Here is a 17,232-nt window from a genome sequence, read left to right as displayed (position 1 = left end):
TGCTTGTACTACAGAGTACTGACCTTGTCAGGATGATCGTATAGAAGCATCTGGCATATATCTGTATCTCCTCTGTTGCCCATTTTAGATTTAATGTTGCTTCTGTGGGTCCATTTAGTTATTGCTGACTTCTTTCCATCATCCCCTTGTTCTTCAAGCATGTTGTTAGTCCTTCTAAAGCCATGTTAATTCAACATTCAGGTTAAATTTCACAAACCGGATGCCAAAAAGTCAGCTGTCACTTTAAGTCAACTTGCAAAATGAACTTGTTTTGTTAATCTATATTTTATGGTCCAAAATTTGATTTTTGTTCTTTCAGCAAAGACTTTTTAATGCATCAATAAGATGCATTTGTTACAAGCCTGTCAAATATTCTATTCAAGAGGGGGCTTGAGAGCCATTCCACTAGGGATGTGGCTGCTTCTTTGACGTAAGCTGTGTATATACCTATGTCAAGGTTCCTTCCTCACTCTGAACTCTAGGGTACAGATGTGGGGACCTGCATGAAAGATCCCCTAAGCTTATTCTTAAACGCTGCCACCACCAAAGTGTTACACAAAGAACAGGGGAAGTGCCCACTTGGAAACGTCCCCCCCCCCCCCCAAATAACCCCCCAAGCACTACACCCCCTTTCCTGGGGAAGGCTTGATAAAAATCCTCACCAATTTGCATAGATGCACACAGACCCAAACCCTTGGATCTTAAGAACAATGAAAAAGCAATCAGGTTCTTAAAAGAGAATTTTACTTAAAGAAAAAGTAAAAGAATCACCTCTGTAAAATCAGGATGGTAAATACCTTACAGGTTAATCAGATTCAAAACATAGAGAATCCCTCTAGGCAAAACCTTAAGTTACAAAAAGACATAAAAACAGGAATATACATTCCATTCAGCACAACTTATTTTATCAGCCATTTAAACAAAACAGAATCTAACGCATATCTAACTGGATTGCTTACTAACTCCTTTACAGGAGTTCTGACCTGCATTCTGCTCTGGTCTCGGCAAAAACATCACACAGACAGAGAGAACCTTTGTTTCTCTCGCCCCTCGCCCAGCGTGGAAAGTATCTTGTCTCCTCATTGGTCATTTTGGTCAGGTGCCAGCGAGGTTATCTTAGCTTCTTAACCCTTTACAGGTGAAAGGGTTTTTCCTCTGGCCAGGAGGGATTTAAAGGTGTTTACCCTTCCCTTTATATTTATGAAAACCTATAATTCCCTTTGTACCTTTTAATAAGTGGTACTTTCTAGACTCTCTGGAGCATTTCCTAAGAGAACAGCCAACCTAGCATTGGTCACTTGCAAAAATTTATTTTAGACGTGATCTTCGACCCAGTGCGCAGCATTTAAGTCTCTTAAGAGTAGAGAGTCGTAGCAGATCCAAAAAATAAGCATGTAAGGTTCTGTGCACCTAGCCTTTTCTAAATCTCTTTTGTGGATATACGCTTCCAGCTAGATTCACAGAGAAACTTAGTCATGGTGACACTGAGCATTGCCACATCTAACTTATACGTGCCTAGAGAATCAGTGGTATTCACAAAGCCTGAGTTTTGTGCCTGAGCTCCCTACATAATGAATGGGGGGAGATGGACACCTCAGAATGGGATTCACAAAAGCCAGCATGCTAGATAGCTCCTCACTTAAGCTAACCAATGGGAAATGCCAAGCCAACGGATGTCTGCTAAGCCCCACCTCTCTCTTGGAGATAAGCACCTAAGTTCGAGGTAGAAGAGGGATGCCTCCCGCTGTTTGGGATTCTCAGCTGCAAATCCTCTCTTAGCATTAGGTGCCTGTGCCATTTTTGCACAGAGGAGTACTCACGTGAGTACCCTAACCACTGGGCTGAAAGCAATGAAGCTTTCCCCCTCTTGGAAATTTTATGTAAGCTTATCTGTGGGGCTTGATCCTGTAGGCAAGCTCTGAGCATGCTTACTGTATCGGGCCCCATAGGTGAGTTGGGCAGATGAACACCTATCGTCCCCTAGTTTGTGCATCACACTGGGCTTTGGTGTCCAGACAGCTCAGAGGCAGAAACATAGGTGCTTAGCACTTGCATTTTTGCAGTAAAAATTCCTGAGTGAGGTTAAGCACCTACCAGGCTTGGCAGCAGCTGAGCATGAGTTTTGTGAATCCCAGTGGGGCCTGAGTCTGGGTTTTAGGAGCGTAAGTCCTTTTGTGAATCTAGCCCATCATACCATTTAACCTTATCGGCACTTGACAGGTAGCTAATGCAATTGAGGAAACATCCATTTAATGCTTATTTGTTTGGGCAGGGAATGACTATAGTTGATCATAATACACAGCAGTCTTTTCTGATTCTTAAGATGAGAACCTGAATTGGGAAGTTTACAGACTGAAACTCCCCATTTATTATTTTTGCTCTATTTTCACAGCCCTACCATAAGCCTGGTATTTACAGGCTTTTTAAACTTTTTTCTGTGCCTGTAATGTAGAGTACTGTAAACTCAGGGCAACAGACAGGGCAATAATGGAGAAACAGTGTGTGCATAATTTTGGGTGCTACTTCCCTGGAACTAATCCGATTTTTTGTGTGTTTTATCCTACTAATTAAATGACAACCAGTGGACAAAGTCTTCTAGGCATGGAATTAAATGTAGATAGTAGTACTCTAGCTTTCAGTACAGTTCACTCTTTCTATATTTAAGGGAATATCAAATCTAAATAATGAGCACTTTTTTTTTCTTTACAAGCCATGGAATAAGATATAATTTTATTTTATAGTCAGAATTCTGAATCTCTTGTTTTATATTTCAAAAAGTACTGTATGTCCACTGAAAACCTATTTTTCCAGGTTAGAAAGATAATGCTTTCTTGAAAAAAAAAAAAAAAAAAAGATCTGTTTTTTTCTGCCTTAATTGGCTCTGAAGTGTCTACATTTGGGAATGATCAGAATTAACTACTATTTCCTTGTTAGTTTTCAGTAGAATTAATGTATTATTTGTAGAAAAGCACATCTTAATTCAGTCTGTATGAATTAGAGTATCTCTTTCAAATGATGAGCTTTTGATCCTTGAGCCAATGAAACAAAACCTGGTCTGAGTGAATATAAAGCTGTAATATGTGAAGGACATGTGAGGGGTGAAAAGGGGGAATGGATGGGTATTCAATACACTCTCAAAACCTGCTTAATCTGTTTCAGACACTTAACTATATCTTTGTTTTTTGGAAGATATCTTCACTTATTATTAGATCTCAGGAGTCTGAGACCTTACTCAGTGAATTACAACAGGCATTTTCCCAAGCAAAGAGAAGTGTTCAGGAGCAAATGGTAAAGAAATTTCACTTTTAAATACCTTTTCAAGAATATTGTGTGCTCAGTCTTGCTGATACACTATTTTTAAACATGTAAATGAAAATTAATGGGTTTGTTTATCTTGCTGTCTAACCATGTCAGGTGGGAGAAGACAACCATGCATTTAACATGTAGATATTTATGAACCCCTGTAATGCTAAACCTAAAGCAGTTTGTAATGTCACGGTCTGCACACTTCTCTCACCAAGGTCTCTTCCATACTTGCACAGACCATCCCCCAAACCCACTGGCACTTGTCTTCCCCACCATTGCAAAAAGCTGCTGTGGTAGAAGCTCTTCTGGGAGAAGTTCTGGCTCGGGAGTCCCTCATTCTCTGCTGCACAGGAAAGCCCAGGAATTTAGGTTTCTGATGTGGTGGAGCCAGGGGCCGCCTCCTCATACTTGCCTTTTGGCTGATGAATGGATCTTGCTCCCTGTTGCTCTCAGCACTTGAAAGGAGGAAAGACCCACAACCCTGCAGCAGCATGGTGAAGCTTCTTTCCAGAAAGAGACCAAGTTTGGTCTTTAAATATAGCCACCTTATCTGTGTGTCTCAGACCTTTTTTTGTGTGTATATGCATGTTTACAAAAAAAAAATTTAAAGTTGCAAAGTCAAACACTCAGAAGTTAGGAAATGCCAGAATTCAGGTTGCATGTGCAACCTTAATTGGCCCCCTTATATGCACATTATGATAGTCTCTAATTACATGATCTCATACTACTTTTTCCACAGGACCCCAGCCTCCTTCAATGCACAGAATGGATGGTGCTCATTTTAAGCAGCTGTTTAATATTTTGTGCACTCTTTGTTGTTCTGTGTGTGGCACCAGGCCTTATTTACTGCACACTATTCACACCCTGCTCTGAAGGTAGAATTAATAATTTCCTCATGGGCTTTTGTATGACACTAATCATAGAATCATAGACTATCAGGGTTGGAAGGGACCTCAGGAGGTCATCTAGTCCAACCCACTGCTCAAAGCAGGACCAATCCCCAACTAAATCACATATAGGATCCAAGTGCTTCACAGACATTAAGGAATTTATTTTCACAGTGCTCCTGATAAAGGGGTATTAGCCCAATTTTACAGATGGGAAATTGCCACACAGAAATTAAGATCCAAAAATTCCACTAACTTTTGGTGCCCAATTTGAGATGCCTAAGGCCAGTTTTTTTTCCTTCAGAGCATAGCATTATATGACACTTTATATGTTCAAGCAAGCTGCCGTGACATCACAGTTACAGCTGTGAATGCTCAGCACTTGTGCAAATCAGACTCAAAGGTCTCAAGTCAGGCACCAAGAAACTGAAGAGCACATTTGTGTCCACCTGTGAAAACTTTGGCATAAGAGATGTGCGTGGCATCACATAGGAAGTCTGTGACAGAGGCAGGGATAGAACCCAATTCCACAGGGCATCATTCAACAGCCTTACCCACGAGACCATCCTTTCTCTTCATGCAGTCCCCTGCCTCAATCCTACCCAGCTTCCTCAGCAAATGAAGCAGAGGTCTTCCAGATGAGTCTCCTTTGCTAACAACCCTGATTTATCTCCAGAGCAATGAATGAGATAGATCCATTAAGAAAAAATTGTATATTATCCTGTAACTAGATGATATCATAATTTGGCCCACTTGTGTGTATGCACTGAGGTTGCACAGGCAACCGAAATTCTGACATTTCCTACCTTTTGGAGTGCTTGGGCTTTGCAACTTGATTTTTAAAAAATAGGAAGTTATATATTAGAAGAACAAAGCAAATGAAATAACAATTTCAATTGTGTGGCAGCATAGCAACACAAAATGGTTAACCAGCAGAACTTCAGGATCCACCTCAGACTTTTGAGTAGGAGGTGCTATGAAAGCCCACCTGTAAATATTCAAAGATGGAACTTGGTCTCTTTATTAATATAATTATTTAGGTAGACAGAAAAAAAAAAAACACATGTGTCCCACACACCACCTTGTCCACTGGCTATAAGAAAACTGCAAGATACATAATAGGGCTGTATGTATGGCCTGCTCTTTTACTTATGACTGACTGCTGTTAAGCTGTTAAATTAAATGAAATGTATCTTTTATGTAGGTAATTGGTAAGTGTTAAATCTTTGTCGGTGTTTTGGTTTTACTTTTTACTAGTACTGGACTAACCAAGGCTAACCAGGGGGAGTTGATCCGTACTGCCATCCTCCTTCACAGAGAGTATAAATTTTCCTGGGTTCCACTAGCTTTGGAAGCACTGTGACAAATTGGCTGTGAATAGACCCGAGCATGATTTTAAGACTCTAATTTTGCATTTTCTCCTTACATTGGAGGCTGTCCTGATGCAGTCGAGGGAGCAGGTCTCAGAAGAGTTGGTGAGACTGCAAAAAGATAATGAAAGCCTTCAGGGAAAGCATAGCTTGCATGTGTCTTTACAGCAAGCTGAAGATTTCAGTCTGCCAGAATCAATGGAGGTAAAATATTTTGCAATGATTGATTAAAATATTTAAATGAACAAAATGTAACAGTAGAATTAAGTGGAAGAAGTTACGTACTGGTCTGGTAAAACTGAGAAACAACCGGATTCTAAATTTAAGGTCTTGACTCTGCAAGGCATTGTGTGGGGGTGGCAGAGGTGTGCACAGATTAGTTATGGTTCATCTGAAGTGTGAGAGGTGGCTTTGTGTAGGAGCAGTGAAGGTTAAGAACTGGCATAATCTTTCATACTGAGCTATAATAAATCTCAACACCCCTACATGTCCACTCCCTTACACTCAAGCATAGCAGGTAAATAGTGGATTGGGGCATGAAGAGAATTAATATGTGTGAAGAGAGAGATTTCTTAATTTACCTCGACCACGCAAATTTTGTTGTACTTCTTTAAAATCTTTTTGGGGATGGGGCCTGAGATGCTGAGACAGAGCAAAAAAACCACTGGTAATTTGACTTTCTATCTGTGACTGGTATCAGTGTACATTGCTTTCTATGTATGTGAAAATGTTGTAACTGAAATTTCTTGCTAATCTTCAATTCAGGAACTCCGTGAGCTGGTATTAAAATATCGTGAAGACATTCTTAGTGTACGGACTGCAGCAGATCACCTTGAAGAAAAACTGAAGGCAGAAATTTTATTCTTAAAAGAACAGATTCAGGCTGAACAGTGTCTAAAGGAAAATTTAGAAGAAACTCTACAGCTGGAGATAGAAAATTGCAAAGAAGAAATAGGTGAGAAGGGGCAAAATAATCTAGAAAGAGATACCTGTGTGGGAAAATAGATTCTTGAGGACTTGTTTTGGGGTAACTTAAGTCAAATTTATCCACATTATCATCAGAAGAATTCAGTCCAGTGTCCCGTTTGGCATGCTTTTGGAAAATGCACAAAATAGTAGGGCAGTCAATTAATCACAGTTAACTCACGCGATTAACTAAAAAAAAATTAATCACGATTTAAAAAATTAATCGCGATTCATCGCCATTTTAATTGCACTGTTAATAGAATACCAATTGAAATTTATTAAATATTTTGAATGTTTTTCTACATTTTCAAATATATCCATTTCAGTTACAACGAAGAATACAAAGCGTACAGTGCTCACTTTATATTATTTTTATTACAGATATTTGCAGTGTAAAAATGATAAACAAAAGAAATAGTGTTTTTCAATTCCCCTCATACAAGTACCATAGTGAGGTTTTTATTTGATAGGGAATACTACTAGCATGGTGGTTTTTAGTGGGAGATGCTGGTTCTATCTCATTATTGCTGAAACCGCCTCTTTTACTTGCTCTGTTTTCTGAGGGTTATCAGCCCTCTGCTAGAGGGGAAGCAGAATCTTGCAGCTAGATGAGTAAAAATGAGAAGATGATTAAAAGAATAAAAGTTATGTTTAAGTTAGTAAGTGCATATTAAAAATGTGATTACAGAACAGGTAACTGATAGAAATAAACCAAAACACAGAAAAAGAGAGGTAATTGTTTATATTGATATAGCATCCAAAGTGTGTTCATTCAGGTCTCATTGCTGGAGCTTTTTTGATGCAAGTCAAAATGTAGGTACAGGGAAAAGGGTGCAACACAGTATTTTTGTTTGGAGTGAAATTAAATCTGTTTTGCCAGCCTTGCCTTCCATGCTGTTAGTTTTATTTACAAACAAGGAGAGGGGGTCAAAAGCTTCCCTAACGTGTAGCACATAAAAATGAAATGGTTTCTTTCTCCTCAAATGTTTAAAAAGTAAGGGGATCAAAAGACAGTTCTGTACCATACTAAAATTCAACTAAGACAAAAGGCAGCTGAGTAACCAGATGGGAAGTGGTATGTGCTACTCCAGGAGAGCAAGAAGTAACTTGGGCTCCCCGGGTTGGCAGAAGCTGGGAGACACTTGGCCCTATTTTCAGGGCAGGTTGCCTTTTTCTAAGTGTTCTTCAAGTGGGCATGACTTTTTTTTTTTTTTTAAATGTTGCAATTCAGTTTTTCTCCTTAATCCATAGCTCCTGGGGGGAGGGTGTGTGTGTCAAGATTCCTTTCTTCTAACAACTAAAATTTAGCATTTGCTCTTAATCTCAGAAATCCTTCTCCTGGTGCTAACATGATAAAAATAATGAACTGTGCTTGATGCATATTAGAGATGCATGTAACCTGCACTGACTGGGTTACATCAGGTACATATTTAAGTCCCTCTCTTGACCCATTGTCACATTCAGTGTAACTCACACTTACAGTTCTATCCAGAACTCTGCATTATTAACATGTTTACTTATTTCAAGGCTGGACATTTAAAGTGTGTACAAGACACAGCATAGCAGACCAGCGTTACAAAACAAAGCTCTAAATCTTCTGAAAAAGCACACATTTTTGCAGTTTCACAATAAATTAATTTCATGATATTAATGGTACCTTAATAACAGCACTGCATTCTCTGGGAGACCAAAATTTAACCAGGGAGGGGATGTCACTCCCCAAACGTTTCTGTGTGTTCCAGACACAATAGTGATGGGTGTGGCACGAGAACATGGATAAAATAGGTCGGGTTGAGGAGAAGGCGATTGTCCCTGCCTCTCTCTGTTCATACGATAGGGCTATGTTGGCAGCCGCCTTAAAGGAGATCATTTACCTACCAGAGGAAGATTGCCATGGTCATAAGCTATTGAGAGTTATAAGGGGGAAAATGGTAACTCCCAGAATGAATGAAGAGAAATCTTCAGAACTCATCCTTGCTGGGATCAGTTGGATTACACATTAGCCTTGCAGAGAACGCTGGCTGGGGGTAAACCATTCAATATAGTAAAAAGAGCTTCAGATACATTTACCATGATATAATATTTTGATTTTTTTTAATGGGTTGATGAAAGTGAGGTGTAAAATCTGGAGAAGCTAGTGCCTTGATGAAGTGAAAATTTTGTTTTTTCCTCTGCTTTGCAGCTTCCATTTCTAGCCTAAAAGCTGAATTGGAAAGAATAAAAGTGGAAAAGGAACAGGTAAGAGTTCAGTTTGAAGATCATTTAAGAATTTTGCAGACTTAAATGTGGAAAATTTAACCTGATAAAATGGGCAGGAAGGAGAATCCCAGCAAGGTGATTCATTCTTACTGTTCTAGAGTCTCTGTGTCAATATCAGTCCCTCTCATGTGAGAGAAAATAAGCTAACTTTCCTTGCTGGCTCTGCTTAGTTGTTACTAATCAAAATATGTATTTTGTAAAATGACTCTGAATGAGGATATTATCTGACAAGTCACTCATGTCTAGGGAGGTACAAGCAGGATAGTTGGGAATTATTGAACCACATTGAGGCCTTCATGTCCCTGTAGCTGTGAAATAGTAGAGAATTTACTTCCTTCCATAAAAAGGAAGGAGTGCTTATTCTGTGTAAGAGAGTTTTCTGACCACAGTGTACTTTGCCAGATTGTTGTAAGTTGAGAACTTGTATGCTTCTGGATTTTGAGGAGCAGCACTATCATTTAAAAGAAACAAATAAGTAGACGTTTGGAACTCTGAAGGACAGAATTATAATATGGGCAACAGTGTAAGTCTTTTGTAACCTTAACAGAGGCTCTCCTAATGCTTAAAATTGTATGTACTTTCTATACTAATCTTAATAGGTTAAATGTTGTTTGCTACAGGCATTTCCTTCCAGTTTCAGAAAAGAAAGGGGTGATGGCATGTTTACCTGGGAGTTTCTCTACAAAGGCAGTTACACTGACCTTTCTATGTAAGGTTTTGAATGCCAGACACCTGTGGAAAAAGAAAATTTTAGAGGCTTTCAGGTAATTGATTTTCTCTGATTTCACAGTTGGAGTGCACCTTGCAGGAAAAACAGCAGCAGCTGGAGAGTCTTCGGGAAATGAAAAACACTCTTGAAGAACAGCTAAAGAAGGAAACCACTGCAAAGGTAACTGTTATGTTGGTGGCTCTGTATGAAAGTAAGTTTTGAATTTGTACAGACACTTGTGTTTTGTCAAGCATAGTGTTCTGAAAGCTCACACTTCTGGTCAAAATGGGTATTGCTAACAGTAAAGGATGAAACAGAAAGGGGAAGAGTGGATCTCAGGAGATGTCCTGAGTGTGCAAGTCTCCCTAGGGAAGTTGTTGAAAGCTTCATTCCCAGTCATTTTAAAACTGGATTAACCAGTCTGGGTCCCCTGAGACTCTGAATATTTGACATTTCAGTGTTTACTGTAAGGAACAGTACTACACTGGCAGAGGAATGAATTAATTGTGGTCTGATTTCTATACCACCTTGATCAAAACCCCAACAGAAAACATAGTAATCTAGTTGTGAGAGAATCATGACCCTCCATCTACTGTCTGATTTCACCATCAGAAACTTGCAGATTTACTTGGAGACATGTGGAAATAAGGTGGTATGGAAGGGCTTTTTCCTACATTAATGAATTAATTGTCACCGTCCTCATACTCTTGGAAACTGGGTATTAAACCTTTTTTTCAGATAGGGAAACTGAGGCATGGAGAGGGTAAATGGCTGGTCCAACTTCAGGCAGAAAGACTGTGGAATATACCCAGATCACCTGATTCTCAGACCCATACTTAATCAGAAGGTCCATCCATGCCCCTTTTGTATATAGTTTAAGCACATCAATAACTTGTCTCTTTCCAGACTAACCTTGAACAGTTGATGTTTGAAGAAAAGAACAAAGCTCAGCGACTGCAGACTGAATTAGATGTCAGTGAGCAAGTACAGAGAGACTTTGTAAAGCTTTCTCAGACCCTTCAGGTAAGAGATGTGTAATCCATCTGTCCCAAGTGTTGCATTTGTTCATGCCCATATGTATTCTGTCACCCTTGTAGTTGAGGTGCAGAGCGACATAAAAACTGGGACTATAAACCAACTGATAGTATTGTGAGCAGTAAAGAATTATTAGTCTAAGCCAGGAATCCAGCTTGTTTTAGAGACTAGCTGAGCTCTTAGTTAGCCTGGATCTGACTGCCAAGATGTAGTGCCAATCTTTAAAAAAGGGAAGGAGGAGGATCCTGGGAACTACAGGCCAGTCAGCCTCACCTCAGTCCCTGGAAAAATCATGGAGCAGGTCCTCAAAGAATCAATCCTGAAGCACTTACATGAGAGGAAAGTGATCAGGAACAGCCAGCATGGATTCACCAAGGGAAGGTCATGCCTGACTAATCTAATCGCCTTCTGTGATGAGATTACTGGTTCTGTGGATGAAGGGAAAGCAGTGGATGTATTGTTTCTTGACTTTAGCAAAGCTTTTGACACGGTCTCCCACAGTATTCTTGTCAGCAAGTTAAAGAAGTATGGGCTGGATGAATGCACTATAAGGTGGGTAGAAAGTTGGCTAGATTGTTGGGCTCAACGGGTAGTGATCAATGGCTCCATGTCTAGTTGGCTGCTGGTGTCAAGTGGAGTGCCCCAGGGGTCGGTCCTGTTCAATATCTTCATAAATGATCTGGAGGACGGTGTGCATTGCACTCTCAGCAAATTTGCGGATGATACTAAACTGGGAGGAGTGGTAGATACGCTGGAGGGCAGGAATAGGATACAGAGGGACCTAGACAAATTGGAGGATTGGGCCAAAAGAAACCTGATGAGGTTCAATAAGGATAAGTGCAGGGTCCTGCACTTAGGACGGAAGAACCCAATGCACAGCTACAGACTAGGGACCGAATGGCTAGGCAGCAGTTCTGTGGAAAAGGACCTAGGGGTGACAGTGGACGAGAAGCTGGATATGAGTCAGCGGTGTGCTCTTGTTGCCAAGAAGGCCAGTGGCATTTTGGGATGTATAAGTAGGGGCATAGCGAGCAGATCGAGGGACGTGATCGTCACCCTCTATTCGACATTGGTGAGGCCTCATCTGGAGTACTGTGTCCAGTTTTGGGCCCCACACTACAAGAAGGATGTGGATAAATTGGAGAGAGTCCAGCGAAGGACAACAAAAATGATTAGGGGTCTGGAACACGACTTATGAGGAGAGGCTGAGGGAACTGGGATTGTTTAGTCTGCAGAAGAGAAGAATGAGGGGGGATTTGATAGCTGCTTTCAACTACCTGAGAGTGGTTCCAGAGAGGATGGTTCTAGACTATTCTCAGTGGTAGAAGAGGACAGGACAAGGAGTAATGGTCTCAAGTTGCAGTGGGGGAGGATTAGGTTGGATATTAGGAAAAACTTTTTCACTAGGAGGGTGGTGAAACACTGGAATGCGTTACCTAGGGAGGTGGTAGAATCTCCTTCCTTAGAAGTTTTTAAGGTCAGGCTTGACAAAGCCCTGGCTGGGATGATTTAATTGGGGATTGGTCCTGCTTTGAGCAGGGGGTTGGACTAGATGACCTTCAGAGGTCATAGAATCATAGAATATCAGGGTTGGAAGGGACCTCTGGAGGTCATCTAGTCCAACCCCCTGCTCAAAGCAGGACCAATCCCCAACTAAATCATCCCAGCCAGGCCTTTGTCAAGCCTGACCTTAAAAACCTCTAAGGAAGGAGATTCCACCACTTCCCAGTAGCCAGTAGGGAGTTATTGCATTAAATGGAGTTGTACAGAACTACATAAATAATAGCTCCATGTTTCCCTAACATTGCAGAGACCACCTCATGATTTTCCCTCAGTGTATAATTTAGTCATAGTGATTCATCATGATGTAAATATTCAAGTACAATGTCAGGAATTTGCATAACCACTCCTGGGCTGTTTATTTGCTGCTTTTTAAGCTATAGCACATGATAGATTGTTATCCCTATCACTGAATCATGTGTTTGATCCTAAAAGGAAGAAGCTATAGTTGAGCTCAGGAAATCACAAGTTAGCGGAAGAAAGAGATTTTAATACTTACGGATTTTTGGGTAATCTTTCATGCAATGGAGCATGGTTCAGTTTGCATTGCAGTTTCTTATCCATCCAGCCAGATCTCTCATCAGGGGTATACTAAGGTTCAGTCCTGTATCCTTTAACTTCGTGTACCAACTGTTCCGTAAAGAGTCGCTTACAATTTATAAACTTTTATTTTTAAGTCACGTTTCCTAGTTTAGCTAGTAAACAAAATCAAGAATCTTTGAGCGCCCAATAAAAGAACTCAGCATGTTGCTTGCTGGAGGTGGTCCCCATGGATGGGCAGAGTGGGTTGTTAACACTTTCTCCTACTTGTTTCTGTAGGACTAGGCAGTACAAATAAGAGACAACTAAGCTAACCTTCTCTGTAAAACTGCTTTTTACTTGCTGTCGTCCTTTTACAAATCCTTGGACTGCTTTGAAAATGCATCGGCTCAATTTCCATAGTGAAAATGTACACAGTTCTTGTTTCAAAATATTCATGTAGCTCCAAAGAGCTACAGTAAAAAGTAGTCACTGTTACTATGTCACTTGCCACTGTCTTCCTGATTCCAGCTTTGTTTGTATGGTTATGTTTGTCACAGGCTTCTGCCTGTGTTTCCTGTGGCTGGACTGTCCTTGTTATGTCACTCCAGTCCCACAGCTATTCGCCTCTTCTGTAGGAATGAGCGTGCCCACTCTGACATACTGAACGATTGGTAGAATAACTAGTCAGTGTTTTATGTGCTGGCTCCACTGTGTGTAATACAAGCCCTGCTGTATAATGTATGAGGATTTTAGTTTCTCCTTGATAGTTGGCAAGAGTTATTTCCTTTCCTCTCCTTGCCGCTGCGGGGTCTGGATGCACTTCTTTTTTCTGTGGACTGATGAGTTCGATACAAGCTCTGGAGAAAACAGGCCATGTCAGTGGTTGATTATTGTATATCTAAATCAACTAGCCACTAGTTGTTAGGAGTTCCTGATGCTAAGAACCATCATCCTGATGCTAAGTCCTCTTGATGCCAGGTAGCCCTGAATCCAAATTCCAGGGAGTAATTTGATACGCAGAAAACATATTAAATACTTACTACAGATTGTCAAGGCAGGGGTCTAATAGATGTCTTTACATATTTACTAAGTAAAACTAATTATTTAATAGCTCATTAGTTACACTAGCTTGGAATCACAAGGCCTAGTCTAAAGACAAGAAGAAACCTTATTCAATGAATGAACATGTTTATTGATTTAATTAATAAATAATAGGGGTTAGTTATCCACTTGCTTGCTTTACACTCAATTAGAAGGCTTACAGCTGCTGCCATAAATTAATTTCCCTCTTGTCGCTCTACATAAGAATGGCCATACGGGGTCAGACCAAAGGTCCATCTAGCCCAGTATCCTGTTATGCAAAAAGTTTTGTTTTGTTTTAAAGAATTAGGCAGGCACAGACAATACTGAAGGGGGTTTATTCATGGTACCGGGAAGACTGACAAGCAGCTTCAAAAATATGGTGCCATAGTGGCCAGTTATATACATTCTTTTATTAATTTATTAGTATTTATTTGTAGATACAAAAACAAACATTGTTACAAGTAAAAAAAAAAAAACAAAAAACCCCTAAACAAAAATAAAACTAAAAACAGTACATATGTATAAAGGTCATCCTATTGCATTAAGCATCTGTGGCTACCTTCCGGGGGAAGGAGGCGGGGTGAGGGAGTAGGAATAAGTGCTTACAAATATCTAGTGGGCTGTGAAGGAAGAGTTAGCATGGTTCTAAAAGCTGAGTTACTGGTTGGGCATTAACCATATAAGCTAAGCTATCAAAAATGACGTCATTGCTTTTTAGCAGTTTCTGTCTTTTTTGCTAGCTAAATTTTAACTTCTTCCTAACACTGTCTTCCGACAGTGGCCAATGCCAGGTGCCCCAGAGGGAATTGAACAGAACAGGTAATCATCAAGTGACCCATTCCCAGCTTCTGGCAAACAGAGACTAGGGACACCATCCCTGCCCATCCTGGCTAATAGGTTCATCAATGGCTATCTTGCATGAATTTATCTAGTTCTTTTTTGAATCCTGTTATAATCTTGCCTTCACAACATCCTCTGGCAAGGATTTCCACAGGTTGACTGTGCATTGTGTGAAAAAATACTTTTTTGTTTGTTTTAAACCTGCTGCCTATTAATGTCATTTGGGTGACCCCTAGTTCTTGTGTTACAAGGAGTAAATAACATTTATTTACTTTCTCTACCCCGGTCATGATTTTATAGACCTCTGTCATATCCCCTCTTAGTTGTCTTTTTTCCAAGCTGAAAAGTCCCAGTCTTATTTATCTCTCCTCATATGGAAGCCATTCCATACCCCTAATAATTTTTGTTGCCCTTTTATGAACCTTTTCTGATTCCAATATATCTTTTTTGAGATATGGTGACCACATCTGCGTGCAGTATTCAAGATGTGGGCGTACCATGGATTTATATAGAGGCAATGGGATATTTTCTGTCTTATTATCTATCCCTTTCTTAATGATTCCCAACATTCTGTTCACTTTTTTGACTGCACATTAAGTGGATGATTTCAGAGAACTATCCATAATGACTCCAAGATCTCTTTCTTGAGTGGTAACAGCTAATTTAGACCCCATCATTTTATATGTATAGTTGGGATTATGTTTTCCAGGGTGCATTACTTTGCATTTATCAACATTGAATTTCATCTGCCATTTTGTTGCCCAGTCACCCAGTTTTGAGAGATCCTTTTGTAGCTCTTTGCAGTCTGCCTGGGACTTAACTATCTTGAGTAGTTTTGTATCATCTGCAAATTTTGTCATTCACCCTTTACCTCTTTTTCCAGAGCTAAACTGGCATAACCTCGTAGCATAGACTCAAAGTACAACAGCAGAAGGGGTTTTTCCATTGCTTTAGGAACTTCTCCTCCCCAAGCAACAGTAGCTAGGTCAGAAACTTGGCTTTTCCACATGTCTAGCTCTTAGCAGAGTTCTTGTCTTTGATTTCCTACACCTAAATGGGCAATCTGTATTTTATTTTCCTGTGGGTTGACAGGATTTAAACAAGATTAGATCCCTGCTGCCACTACTCAGTTTTTCCCCAGAAACATTTACCTTGTTTAAACACTGGAATTGTCAATCATTTTGTGAATTGCATCAAGATGTGTATCAAATATAGAACATGCTGATGTTCGGAGTAATTCTGTAAGTTCAATGTAGACGAGAGCTCCTTTGCCATGTTTTGATGTCCTGGGCATCTTTACCAGTCATTCAAAGTATTGCACTTGCATGGTTAACATTTAATGGGGGATGGAGGTATGTGAATCGGCTCAGTGAAGAAATAAAGTTCCACACATAAGGAAACAGTTGAATGGTAAAGTAACTGTACATGCTTTTGCCCCTTTTTCACTTGATCTTGAATGAACATACTTGAACCCTCTCTTCAGGCATGCATGGCATAAGAAAGCACTACTGGGTAATACTGAATATCCTAAGGGAAGAACTCTAAAACCATGGCAGAAATGGGAGAGGAAACCATTTCAGATTCTCTGTAGGGGTTGGCATCAACTAATGCCATCACTGACTAGAGGCTTACAAACTAACTGGCATGGGCTTTCCAGAGATAGCAACCAAGTCCGTTACTGTTGACTGAATTAGACCCTTGACAGACCACAGAGCAGGTGCACTGTTTCTCAGTGGAGAGTACAGTCCCACTGTTTCATGTGCAGAAGTGGGCAGTGTGGATATGCTGACATAGCATGTCGGAACAGATAGCGTCCACACTAATACCGAATCTTCCGGTTTGAGAAGTATTGCACGCATTTTACGAGCTCATTGTATTCATTGCTTTTTGTAGGTGCAGTTGGAACGGATCCGGCAGGCAGATTCCTTGGAGAGAATCCGTGCAATCCTGAATGACACAAAACTGACAGACATTAATCAGCTTCCTGAAACATGACACCCTGATGGGCAGGGCTCCAAGGCTGCCTTCGGGGCTTTTAACTCCTCTTTATAGCAACATTAATTATTTAACTCTAACTGAAAGAGCAGATGATGACAGAGGGGAGCAATGACTGAGTTTGTTTCTAGAGGGGAGAAGGTTTTGCACAGGGCAGGAAGAGAGAACCAGGGAGCCTTGCAGTGTAGAAGAGCATTTTCTAATGGGAACACTAATGGGTGCAGTGGTGTTTTCCATGGTAAGTGGAAACAAGTCCTTTACATTCTGAAAAATATTTTTTTTTCCTTTTGGCCAACTTCTTAACCTAATATAGAGATCTGGAATATTCCCCCCAAATACTGTGATCAAAGTAGCTGCTGGAAATCCTGTTGTCCCTCAAAACACATTGAAGAGCAAAGTGATTGAAGTTTTTCTGTTTTGAATAGTCAGTAACAGTATTCAGCTAGCAGACAGCCTGAGGTGTAGTGTGCTGTATGAATATTTTATATTAAAATATGAATTTATTAGCAGGACACTGGATATTGATCTTCTTTCCTAACTCAGTGCTTTTTTTTAAACTTTTAGTTTTTGTTGAACAATCTGAATGCTGTTGAAATGTGATGGATATGAGTGAGCTGTGCGTCTCAGGAACGGATCAGTAAAGAAGGGACTGCAAAGTAAAATTCTGGGGTTAAAGAAATGCACTATTTAATACCTCTTC

At 40.2% G+C, this 17,232-nt stretch overlaps 2 protein-coding genes across 6 annotated transcripts in view; one reads left to right on the top strand and one right to left on the bottom strand.

Moving 5' to 3' along the window:
- Nucleotides 1-17,044, top strand: part of RABEP1 (rabaptin, RAB GTPase binding effector protein 1) — a 75,384-nt gene extending 58,340 nt beyond the window's left edge. For all 4 annotated transcript variants that reach the window (XM_048824482.2, XM_048824479.2, XM_048824483.2 and 1 more), the window contains 7 exons: nucleotides 3,190-3,288; nucleotides 5,627-5,767; nucleotides 6,329-6,518; nucleotides 8,712-8,767; nucleotides 9,579-9,677; nucleotides 10,404-10,520; nucleotides 16,431-17,044. In XM_048824482.2, coding sequence (XP_048680439.2) covers nucleotides 3,190-3,288; nucleotides 5,627-5,767; nucleotides 6,329-6,518; nucleotides 8,712-8,767; nucleotides 9,579-9,677; nucleotides 10,404-10,520; nucleotides 16,431-16,532 — 804 coding nt within the window. In that variant the 3' untranslated portion in view covers nucleotides 16,533-17,044. The remainder of the gene's footprint in view (nucleotides 1-3,189; nucleotides 3,289-5,626; nucleotides 5,768-6,328; nucleotides 6,519-8,711; nucleotides 8,768-9,578; nucleotides 9,678-10,403; nucleotides 10,521-16,430) is intronic.
- Nucleotides 6,929-17,232, bottom strand: part of NUP88 (nucleoporin 88) — a 28,807-nt gene continuing 18,503 nt past the window's right edge. The window contains exons 17-18 of one of the 2 annotated variants that reach the window (XR_007353206.2): nucleotides 12,592-13,471; nucleotides 6,929-7,133 (exon numbers count right to left, since the gene is read on the bottom strand). Coding sequence is in view for 1 of the 2 variants with exons in the window: in XM_075120822.1 (XP_074976923.1) it covers nucleotides 13,231-13,471 (241 nt within the window). In the remaining variant the exon portion in view is untranslated. Of the gene's footprint in view, nucleotides 7,134-12,367; nucleotides 13,472-17,232 lie in introns of those variants that run through there. The other variant, XM_075120822.1, reaches the window with a different exon arrangement.

The sequence above is a fragment of the Caretta caretta genome, chromosome 17, assembly GCF_965140235.1.
Source record: "Caretta caretta isolate rCarCar2 chromosome 17, rCarCar1.hap1, whole genome shotgun sequence".
In the NCBI taxonomy this organism is placed as follows: Eukaryota; Metazoa; Chordata; order Testudines; family Cheloniidae; genus Caretta; species Caretta caretta.
Note: the sequence above shows the minus strand (reverse complement) of the source record. Positions and strands in the feature narration are given on the sequence as shown.